General features: G+C 36.4%; 1 protein-coding gene across 3 annotated transcripts in view; it reads left to right on the top strand.

Moving 5' to 3' along the window:
- Positions 1 to 10,063, top strand: part of trmt44 (tRNA methyltransferase 44 homolog) — a 134,516-nt gene extending 124,453 nt beyond the window's left edge. For all 3 annotated transcript variants that reach the window (XM_026215515.1, XM_026215514.1, XM_026215516.1), the window contains one exon: positions 9,808 to 10,063. In XM_026215515.1, coding sequence (XP_026071300.1) covers positions 9,808 to 10,019 — 212 coding nt within the window. In that variant the 3' untranslated portion in view covers positions 10,020 to 10,063. The remainder of the gene's footprint in view (positions 1 to 9,807) is intronic.
- Positions 10,064 to 12,806: the final 2,743 nt, after the last annotated feature.

Here is a 12,806-nt window from a genome sequence, read left to right as displayed (position 1 = left end):
TGCATATCTGACAGTGTAACATTAAGCAGAAATATTTCAAATGAGTTAAACCTGTATTCTGTTTTCTGGATAACACTGAGAATATCACTATATTGTTGCAACACCAACGCCACGACCAGTCTGACGGGGCTTATGCTTATAACAGTAGTTTGGTGGAGTGGACTCCTTTAGACAAAAATAATCCTTTGGTTTTATCCAGTTTTCAGTCAAGCAGAGTACATCAAAACTATTATCTGTGATCATTTCATTTACAGTAACTCCCTTGGGTGTTGAGTATGAGCCCAAACTTAAAAAAATATGTGAATAGAGTATTAGCAATGCAAGCGCAGTTAGCAGCAACCACCCTTGCTGATGCTAATGGGCTATAAACTAATAGCGGACCCAGGAAATCAAAATAAAACTAGTGATAACGAGGCGCTCTGTTTTTGTTGTCAGAATACAATAGAGGATATATTCACACGTTATATAAACGGAAATGATGGTGAATAAAATAGATTTTTAAGATAAAAATAGTCTATAAAAAGAATTTAGTGATGGAGCTCAAAAGCAGTATAGACGCCAACAACATTTGGCAGGTTTCACCACCCTCTGCAGTGCCTTGCAGTCAGCCACTGAGCAGTTCCCATACCAGATTGTAATACAGCTGGTCAGGATGCTCTCAATCGCACACCAATAGAAGTTCACCAGGATGGGTGAAAACCACTGGTTCTTCAGTGTCCTGAGGAGGAAGAGGTGCTGGTGAGCCTTCTTGACCAGGCTGAAAGTGTAAGTAGTCCAGGACAAGTCTTCCTAGATGGTGGTTACAAGGAAATTGAAGCTGGAGACACGCTCATAACAACCATCCCGTTTATGTGGATGGGGATCGTGCGTACTTCCTTTCTTCTTCCTGAAGTCCACAGTGAGCTCCTTTGTCTTGCTGGTGTTAAGGAGCAGGTTATTGTCAGCACACCATGTGGCCAGATGCTGTACCTCCTCCCTGTAGGCAGTCTCATCATTGTCTATGATGAGACTTAATTTCCAAGTCTCCAAGTTTTGTGGTCCGCTTGGAGAGTTAATCTATATTTAATTAAATCGATGACACGTTATTTTACATTTCTGCATCTAAACACCTAAAAACCTAAAACATGCTCTATTATACTATTGTTAGTAATTTCTTTATTGTCCAATTTAAGTGGTGTACACACTTCTATTTTCATAATAAAATTGTTTGTTAGATTATGGACAGTTACAGTGGTCTAATATATATTAACAGGTTTCGTTCAAGCTGGTTAGAATGCTTGAAGTAGGCAAATCTTTTTTAAATGTAAATCCTAAAAAAAAAGCCATATTTACGAAAAGTTGTTTAACCTATAGAAGGAAAAACTATGAATTAAATTAGTGATTCATTTTTAGTAATGACCATTTTTGTTACCATAAAAACCTTCTTCATTACAATACAAAATAATTGTCAGTAGCTAATTTTATGAAAAAATAACTGTTGTACTTTTTCATCATATCGTTTATAATTGTAAAAACAAATGTAGCAACTCATAGTAATCTTTCAACAATGCTTAAAAATTTAAGTTGAAAATTAAATTCATGATTAAGCATGAAATAATATACAGAATCCATAAATTATGTTTTATTCTGGGTATATTATCAGTAAACTAATCATTAAATATTTGTAATCATTCAAAAAATACAGGCCACTTTCATAATCTTGTTCAGAAATGAAGAACACAAAACTAATGTTGTCCACATGATGGCGCCACAGGATAGAAAATACTTCAATATCTGTTCAAAGACTTAAAAATGTTTCATATATGTGCATAAATATAAAATGCAATTACATTCATTCTTTTTTCATAAACTTTAATAAAGCCCAATATAGTAATTATGCAAAAACTATCATCTCCTAAGTACCATTAATTTTTATCTTATATTAATACTATTGACAACATATTTCTCAAGTTATCACACATTACTGACAAAGTGAAGAATGGATAGTATATTATTTACTTGAAAAGAAACATGTCCATTGTGTAACTGCGTCATCTATACAAACGATTGTGCTTTGACCCCTAATGATCACTTTGACTTAAACCACATTGTTTCAGTTACCTTAGGGATTTAAAAAATACTAAAAATACTTATTTGTGCTGCAAATAATAATTTCTAATTCATTTGATACTGACTTATGACATCCTGTGACATGACATTTGTCTGAATTTACATAATCTCATGGATGTAACAGTAAAACTGTTCAGCTCACAGATGAAGACTAAGCTGTAATGCAAGAAGATTTCACATGCTTATAGGTCAATAAAATCATTATGAATTATTAAAGCATTTGGTAACATTGTAAAATAATGTCACATTTGTTAACATTAGTAAATACATTGGTAACACTTTATAATAACTGCACTCATTAGCTAAGCATTAGTAAATTGTCAGTTCATGCATTATAAAGCCTTGTCCCAATATTAATAGCCATTAGTGAGCAGTTCATAAATACAGCTATAAATAACTTGTTCTTGGTTCATAAGCACATTTATAACAAAGGAGATTAAAGGCTCAGTCATCTTCCTAAGAAAAATAAATACACTTGAATGTGTATATATATATATATATATATATATATATATATATATATATATATATATATATATATATATATATATATATATATATATATATATGTATGTGTGTGTGTGTATGTGTATATATGTATATGTGTATATATATATATATGTGTGTGTGTGTAGGTTTGTATTTAATTTTTTAAATTAAGTGTAAATTTTTTGCATCTTAAAAAAATATATATATATATTTCTGTGTTCTGTATCCCTCTGTGTTTTTTAACTTTTGAATGCTTTAAAAGGTATAAATAGTCCTCGCTTTAATGAGCTCACAAAAATAGATGGCTGCCAACTACTTAATGTTTTTTCAAAATCTTGATGGTTCAGATTAACCCTTTAATTGTCGTATCTCTTAAAGTCTGACTGTCAGAGGATTACTGTAAATGCATGTGCCCACTGGGCACAGTTGACCTGATGCCACCGGGGTGGCGTTTGCACTGATGGCTTGAGCCCACCATCGCTGCTTGCAGCTATATTTATTATTATAATTTTTATCATTTCGGGGGCTTTGTGGGTCCTTAATATGCTCGAAAACTCTTGAAAATTGACACACACATTGGAACCTGTGGCCATTAGGGCCGGGCGTGGCCCAGGGGCTCTACAGGGCCCCCTGGAATATGGAGGCCCATATATCATACATAGCTCATGTACAGCTTATCCATACTTGATCTTATTCATATATAACTCAGTACACTTATAGATCTCATTGTGCCAAATAACTTTCGTGTTGAATGCAGGAAGTCAAATATATAGAGGTATGTAAAAAGCGAATGCTCTGGTTTTTTATATACTTGTCATAGGTTTTTTACCCGATTGCCAACAGACTCGGTCAATATGATCTCAAGACATTGGGGATGAAAAATTGCCAGGGGATTTTTGATATCTCGAACGGTTTGCTCATGTTGAGGCATTGAAATTATGGCGAGAAATGAGAAACAGGAAGTGTCTAATAACATCCACATACACTACCTGAGTTTGATCAAACTTCATGTGATTGTTCATTTAATGATGTTGATCGTATATATGAGACTATTAGGAGTCAAAGTTATAGCGCCACGAACTGGCGCTTTGCTTCAAACTTCATCAGAATAATGTCAAAACACAGCAGATATATATCTACTGGGGGGATATTGATATCTAGACATATTGTTGCCGTGGCAACATGTCAAACTGAAATACTTTTCAGGTGATTGAGGCAGATATCATGCTTAGAATTTCATGAAACTCAGAACACATATTAGTATTAATGATAACTAGACACTGGAAAAAGCTCATAAAAGGGTGTGGAGGAGGCACTCTATAGCGCCACATTTTGTCAAAAGTGTGGGGGGTAGTTTTAGCTACAGACACCAAACTCAGAACATAAATTGTTCTTATCAAGACGGACAACTTTCTAATTCACAGTCATCAGCTCCTCTGAGCAGTATGCATTAATTCACAGCTATGTTGATTTGAATATGGATTTTTGGAAAGATAGCGGTGAATTAATGCATACTGCTCAGAGGAGAAGTACACTATACACACCAAACTTTGTCTACATGATGCCAAAACATTGAGGGATTTAAATTGCAAATGGATTTTGGATAGCTTTTGGATAACGGTTTTGCCATGGTGATTTTTTTGAAATGACAGTAAAAAGGGAATCATTAATTGTCATGTATTTTAAACTGCACTTCTAAACATTTTTCATTTAGAGAACAAAGTCATTCTGAGGAAATGTGCATAGTTTCACGACTTTACAACATTGTATGATTAAAAGAAAATTAAAAAACTGTCAGTCATATGATCTCTGTCCCTCTGCCACTGCCCGAGACTTCCATGGTCTGAGAGAAATCGCACCCCAAAGCCCCACCCCAAAGCCCCTTTCACACTGCCATTCTGGCAAATACTGGGGTAAAGTGTTTCTGTAATTGTTCCCTGGTCGCTAGATTTGGCACTTTGACACTGCCAGTGATGACCCGGGTATATGTGCGTGCTTTCACACACAACCCTTGAAGATCCCGTAAGGACACGTGACATTAGCGTGTGACGTGTAATGTACGAGTCGACAATGCTTGGCACGTTATACTTTAACTGAAGCAAGCAAACGATCTCGGCGTCAGTGCGGAAAGTGAGGAACTAACTGATCTCTGCTTCATTACAGTTTGCACATATGTTTTCGTCGCGAATGTTGATCTTGCTTCAAAACAGCCGGTAAAAGAGTCGCGCGATAACGCACGCCATCACTTCGATACAGAATTAGATCTGGCTTTTGTTCACACAGCGCTCGTTCCGGATCGATTACCGCAATGTTACTAGGTCCCCGACCCGGGTTCAATTCGGTAATCAATTCCGGGACGTGGTTGCTTTCACACAGAAGGCGACCAGGCAATGTTACGGGAATATTGCGGGTCCGACGTGCAGTGTGAAAGGGGCTCTACAGGAGCAATTCTCGGACTGAAATGGAGGAGTCTCTCTTAGTTTCACTTTTAAATCTGTTAAAAATACAAATAAATACTTAGATTTAATTCACACTGACAAGCTAAACCAACATATCTGATTATTACCGGGTCAGGGCTCATTAATAATTGATGTCTGGCCAGGTGAGAAAAACTAGAGATAAATCACCGCTAAACTGTTGAGAAATAAATCTGAAGTTGATCATGATACTGTATTTGAATATTAAAGTGACTGCATTTACCAGCTGCTGTTGTCTTTTGTTGTCAATTTTAATCTATAAAGAAAATCATTCGTCTTGGCTGCTTTTTTTTATGTATGTACTCATGTATTTATTATTATTATTATTATTATTTTGCACTAACAAGAATTAATCTATTTAATTAAATGACATTTTATTTTACATTTGATTTGTGTGTGAAGTGGTGGGCATAGATTAATTTTTTTAATCTAGATTAATCTAGATTAAAATAATTCATTCGAATTCTGCCAAAGGCATTCAGAATATGTGAATATTGCTGCAGTTTTTTCCTTGTACTATTATCGTCCCAGTGTAGATTAAAATCACCCATCACTATAACCTCCTTTTTAAAATCACACTGCTTTAACATTTCCTTGAACTTGTCATAAAAATCTATGTTAGCAGATGGTGGTCGATATAAAACTATTAATGTTAGAGACATCTGAGGTGCAAAAGATAAAGTTAACCCAACAGATTCTAAATCAATTGGGGATTTCCACTCAATTTCACTGCACTGTATACTGTCTCTCACATAGATCATTACCCCTCCCCCTTTAGCATCAGCTCTATGTCCTGTAGGTGACGTACTCCGGAACTAAAAGCGCAACAGTAGGGGAATTTTTATGCAGCCAAGTTTCGGATAGGCAGAAATAATCCAGATTTGATTCAGTCATCGTGGATAATTTGATCGCTTTTTGATTTTAAGCTTCGGATATTTAAATGTCCGCCAAAGAGACCTTTTGGTTTGGCTTTTTGATCCCAGATTAAGCGTGCATTGTTTACAGTGTGAACAACCTTCCACTTCCGGTTCATGCGTATTGCTTTATTTACTGTAAAGCATTTGTGGATGTTAGCGGTGCTCACCCCGCCGACTCCGTGAAAACCGCCGTCGCTTGGGCCTCTCACCTCCGTGGTAGCCTCTCCTGTTGCCGCAGGACGTCCACCCGGCGAACCACGGCAAAGCCCTGGATCGTCCAGACCCAAGTGCCGCATAGAAGCATCACCAAGCTCAGAACTGACAATGGCAGCTGCAGGTGCACTCTCCGCGGACGCGAACCGCTGCCCCTCCGGTGAATCAGATCCCCTCCGGCCGCAGATCCAGCACACCATCCACGCAATAGCCAACCCCACCAGATCATCTCAGCTCGGCGCAAGGATTCAACCGAGCCAACGCCGGATCCCTGTAGACACAGGAGCACTGCCGCCAAAGACGCACCGGCGCCACAAGTAGGGCACATTAGGAAGGTTTGCTCTGTTTGTTCGGCCAGTTGGACTAGGACACTGATGGATGTCAACCGACAAAAGTAGGCAAATGCATATTATTATGGCATTGTTTGTTGATTTCTTACAAAGAGTTTCTTTGCATTTCCAAAGACGCCATTGATCTCGTTTGTTTGCTCATACCAATACGCCTCCTTGTCATACCAGTTGTTTAAGATGGTATTACAAATTGTGTCCTTAGTATGCAAGGTTTCAACCGGCAGTGTGAACTTTACAAAAAGTGTGTAAAGGTTCAGAAAGAGGTTCAGAAAGAGAAGAGGAGGTTCAGAAAGATCAAATATCTCCGCCAAAGCTTCCGCCACGTACTACTTAGGTTGTGGGCCTTCCAAACCATCCGGAATTCCCACCAAGCGAAGATTGGATCTGTGGGAACGACACTCTAAATCAATGCACTTAGTGTGCAGTGAGGCAATCTCTTTCTGAAGAGAAACGACTGTTGGCTCGAGAGAATGAAGACTCGTCATCCATTCTGAGGTAGCTGTCCTTAGGATTAAGTGCTCTTTCTGGGTTTTGAGGTCTTCTTTGAAAGAAGAAAATGTATTATGCATTTCTTCTCATATCAGGGAAATTTCTCCCCGAATTTCAGCGGCGTGTGCGTAAAATTTGGCATGAATTCCACTTTCAAGACTGTTAATGGCATCCATAATCGCAACCCCATCAGGGGTGGAAAGTTCAACCGTTTCCAAGGTGAGCCGCCGGCAACAGATGAATCAGACTTTTTGTCGCTGTGTCTTAGAAGACATCTTTGGAATTCAAACGACAGACTACAACAATATTGTTAGAAATGAGGTAAACGCCAAATACACAAGATATAATTATGTATGTATATATATATATATATATATATATATATATATATATATATATATATATATATATATATATTCTATGAGGGCCTAAACATGCTCAAAGTCATGAAACTTTGCACACACCTCAGAACTGGCAAAAATGTACGTCTGATATGGGTTTCAGAAGTGGGTGTGGCATTTTACTAGTTAGACTTTTTCCAAACTATAATTCCTGACTAAATGCATAATCAAGTGAAATATTATGAAGTTTCAATAACAATATACAATACTATACCATTCAAAAGCTTGATGTAAATAATATAAATGTAACAAATAAATGTAACACAGTGCTGTTCATTTTATCCCCCCTTAAAAACCTGAAAAAAATATTCTCAGCTCTTTTCAACATTAATAATAATGATGATAATAATAATAAAAAGGTTTTTTTTTTTTTTTTTGTAGAAGATAAGATTGTTAAAATGATTTCTGAAGGATTGTGTGACTCACATGGCAGATGCTAAACCGGAAGCCTCTATATTTATTATTATTATTATTATTATTCTATGAGGGCCTAAACATGCTCAAAGTCATGAAACTTTGCACACACCTCAGAACTGGCAAAAATTTACGTCTGATATGGGTTTCAGAAGTGGGTGTGGCATTTTACTAGTTAGACTTTTTCCAAACTATAATTCCTGACTAAATGCATAATCAAGTGAAATATTATGAAGTTTCAATAACAATATACAATACTATACCATTCAAAAGCTTGATGTAAATAATATAAATGTAACAAATAAATGTAACTTAACTGTAACAAATGTAACACAATGCTGTTCATTTTATCCCCCCTTAAAAACCTGAAAAAAATATTCTCAGCTCTTTTCAATATTAATAATAATGATGATAATAATAATAAAAAGGTTTTTTTTTTTTTTTTTTGTAGAAAATAAGATTGTTAAAATGATTTCTGAAGGATTGTGTGACTGGAGTAATGATGAAAAAAAATCAGTTTGAAAGTCAGCTTTGTTCCTGATAAACTGTTTAACTGCACTCCCAAGTGGATATTAAATTATGTTGTGGGATAATTAAATATATTCTAAATAAACTACAAACATAAAATTATATAAATTTATTTTGTCCTCACATTCTCTCTTTTAACTCTTCCCTCTCAAGCCCCTTTTACAGTGCACGTCGGACCCAGCAAATTGCCGGAACATTGCCGGGTCGCCCTCTGTGTGAAAGCAAACATGTCCCGGGATTGATTCCGGCTTTGAACCCGGGTCGGGGACCTAGTAACATTGCCGGGTTCAATCCCGGGACGAGTGCTGTGTGAACAAAAGCCTGATCTAATGCCATGTCGTAGTGATGACGCACGTTATCGCGCAACTCTTTTACTGGCTGTTTTGAAGCAAGATCAACTTTCGCAAACAAAAAAATGTGCAAACTGGAAAGAAGCAGAGATCCGTTAGTTCCTCACTTTCCGCGCTGAAGCCGAGATCGTTTGATAGCTTCAGTGAAAGTATAACGTGCCTAGCGTTTTCGACTCTTGCATTACACATCACGCCCTGATGTCTGATGATCACTGGCAGTGTGAAAGTGCAAAATCTAGCGACCTGGGAACAATTGCCGGAACACTTTACCCGTGTATTTGCCGGAATCGCAGTGTGAAAGGGGCTTCAGTCACACACACCTGACTGAAAGGCTCATTATGCAGCTCATTATGCGGGCCTTTGTCTGCTCAGATGTAAATCACAATGATATAAGTTGATGTCTACTCGCATATGACTTTTACCAACAAAAAGTATCTTAGAAGATTTAAATCAATATCTTGTTTTCTGTGAGTGAGTAAACAAGATGATTTTCACATCATTTAGAAAGAAAAAATCTATGCTACAAGCTCCAGTTCTCAAAAGTCGCGGGAACCAATGTCCTGTATGTGTGTTATTGCCTTATTCAAGTGATTTCACATTTTTAGTTTTCCACTAACTGGGCATAACTTTTTTTTCTCAAAAATACAATCATGTACATGCTGCTCACATATTATTATATGCCAGTTTGTGCTGATTGCAGTGAGACTAGACTTTAGCCATTTAGATGTGTATAAGAAACTGAAAAAAGCACAAATGTCAGTCAGGTCATGATAAAACTTCAAAAGCCTCAAAAATACCCTTAGACTCCAGAGGGTTAAAGATGATGAACAGGAATCCATATTGAAGTGTGAATGTGCTTGGACAAGATAAAATTAAGCTCCTTCACTACTAAGAAAGTACCACTCATAGTGAACATTATAGACAAGCTAAAACCCCACAAAATATTACCCTTTCAAATGTGTTCTGTTAAGTTTCCAGTCTGATATGATTTGCATTTCTTAAGTCTTAAAGGTATATTGTAATAGCAGTCATATTTGACATTTTTCTGTGCTTCTGTTTCTTTTTCATAGTGGAGGGTGGAAGGGTCTTTATTCGGGACTGGAGGAAAACTACACTGGCACAAAGCTCTAGAGTGACCTCCAAGCGCAAACCTCCTCCCTCAGGTGCCGTGAAGACCCGGCTTTGCTGGTTCCACACCCACCATCCCCAAGGATGCCCTCTGCTCTGTGAGCACTGTGCCTTTGCTCATGGAGAGACTGACTTGAAAAATCCCCAAAGATGATTCGGACCTGAGCAGTAGATTGTTTTTGCTCTATTAATATCATTTGAGAGATATATATATATATATATATATATATATATATATATATATATATATATATATATATATATATATATATATATATATATTTTTTTTTTTTTTTTTATATAATTTCTTTTTTTTTATGTCTTTATCGAATGATTTAGTTAATTTAATTATCCGGCGTGCATGTTTTTTCTTAGACATTAGGTTTTTTTTTTTTTTTTTTTTTTTTTACTTGTATACTTTTATGGTAACACTTTAGAATACTTATTGTATAACTAATAAGGAATTATTGAAGAACTAACAGGTGATTATTAATTAACACTTAACTCACTACTGGAAGACTACTTAACTACTAAGGAAGATGTGTTAACTAATCAGTATGTTTTATTATTTTAGGATTGTGTTAAATAACTGTTAGCTAATCAAAAACTAATATTGTCATACCTCCTGAAGAACTACTGTTAATTGTCTACTAGTTAAGGTTCAAGAAAAAATACTATGTTATACGCAAATAGTCACTATAATGATTAGGCTGTGGCCTACCAATCAAGTACTTGAGTAAAAGTAAAGATACCCCAATAAAATATTACTCCAGTAAAATTATAAGTAACCTATTCATTTTCAAAATTACTTGAGTAAAAGGACAAGTACAAAGTACTACCGTATTTTCCGGACTATAAGTCACACTTTTTTTTCATAGTTTGGCTGGTCCTGCGACTTATAGTCAGGTGCGACTTATTTATCAAAATTAATTGGACATGAACCGAGAAAAATGAACCAAAAGAAAACATTACCATCTACAGCTGTGAGAGGGCGCTCTATGTAGTCCTGTAGTCTACCACTGAACAGCATATAGCGCCCTCTCGCGGCTGTAGATGGTAATGTTTTCTCTTGGTGCTTGGTTCTAAATAAATGCAACTTATAGTCCAGTGCGACTTATATATGTTTTTTTCCTCGTCATGAAGTATTTTTGGACTGATGCGACTTATACTTAGGTGTGACTTATAGTCCGAAAAATACGGTATTACAGTAGCAACTTTGTTACAGTCTTATTAGCCTATAATGGAAATTAAATATTCATTTTGTTTGCTTCTGTGTTTAACTTTTGATTATAAAATGTTTGTTAAATTAGTTTAAATGTGGACAGTATACATGTTAAAATTGAATAAAATATGCTGTATTAAGAAATGTTCTCATCTGAAATAAACATTGTAAAAAAAGTTGTGTAATTTACTTTTATTTTTTTTATTTTTTTTGTTATTTTTTTTTCTCAAAATGTAGTTGTTATTATTTACTAAAATGTTCACTTTAGAATACTTTTTCAGGTTCTAAGTAATTCCTGCAGAATTATCTGATAATTATTAATTACTAATGGGTTCCCAATATTTTCACTTTAGAATAGGCGTAATGTTTCAGGTTCAAAATAAGTCCTGCAGAATTATTTGATAATCCTTTATTAATTACTAATTGGATACCTGTATTTTCACTTTTCCTCAGACTTTGCCTTACATACAGAAATTGAATTAATGGTAATGTGGTATATGCTGAGGAGGCACACATACAGTACTGTATATAAAATATAAAAACTAAGGTAAGTTATAGCAAGGCACTGGAGTCATGGTGGGATACCTATCGGAAGGTGATTTCTTACAAAACACAGTGACAGAACAATTCACAACACAGGCAAAACCTCTATAAAATGCAGACATGGGGAGTTGTGACTTGGTGACTTGGACTCGAGTCGCTATTTTTAGGACTTGAGACTTGACTCGGACTTGGAAGTTAAAGACTCTTGACTTGACTTGAGACACGATGACTTGAATGACTTGAGTGTTAATCACATCATGTTTTCAGTTTGAATATAAAATATATAAATTATTTTTTTAAATAAAGTTGATTACTCAGCTGGAGCGCAGGCTGAGAATAGCGTCGTGACTGGATCAGGACACTATCATCAGTCATGCCCTCTCTACCTTACACACACCACGCCCACTTAAATCAGATATCACATCACATCAACATGTCAGCCTGAGAGGTACCGAGGGTCATCGCTTTTGTCTTCAATAGAAAACTTCAAAAATCGCGCCGCTTTCTCCTTGTTTCCAAAGCGCTTGGACAGACGTGCTCCTGGGGCGTCTGTCGTTGCTAAGCATCCATGACACGCTCTCTCTCATTGAAGACGCGGAAATTTCAGCAAAGGATAAATGGATTTGCAGCACTAAAAATCGCTCGCACTAGCTCTGCTACTAAATTCGTTTCAAAATGGCAATCCATATACAGCTATGAACAGCTGTTCCATCTTAGCTGAGCTTTCAACGTTGATACGTGAAAGGATGAAGCTGATTGGTTAGTTTTTGTCACATGACCTGCGGTGCGCTTGCGGCATTCTGTAAAGTTTAGATGTTTTTAACTCGATGCGGTGCGACGCGCGCGCGTTGCTTCCATTATGAGCGCGCATACCGCGCGCCTACATTGGAAATAACGAACTTGCGCGCGCAAAAGACGTGATGTGAACGGCCCCTAATGATCCGCTAGCAGGCAATCAAAAAAACGCATTCCAGGGGCGGCGCTAGGGCTGGGCTAAGGGGGCATAAGCCCCGAATATTTTGTTACCTTGTCTTTCTCATAGAGCAAAACAATTAATCAGAAAAACTAATGCAGCTGCCGCGATTACCCAATCATGAGAAGTGCACATATATATATATATATATATATATATATATATATATATATATATATATATATATATATATATATATATAT

This window comes from Carassius auratus, chromosome 32, assembly GCF_003368295.1.
Source record: "Carassius auratus strain Wakin chromosome 32, ASM336829v1, whole genome shotgun sequence".
Taxonomy (NCBI): Eukaryota; Metazoa; Chordata; class Actinopteri; order Cypriniformes; family Cyprinidae; genus Carassius; species Carassius auratus.
The sequence above is the reverse complement of the archived record's forward strand: the minus strand, read 5'-3'. Positions and strand labels throughout refer to the sequence as shown.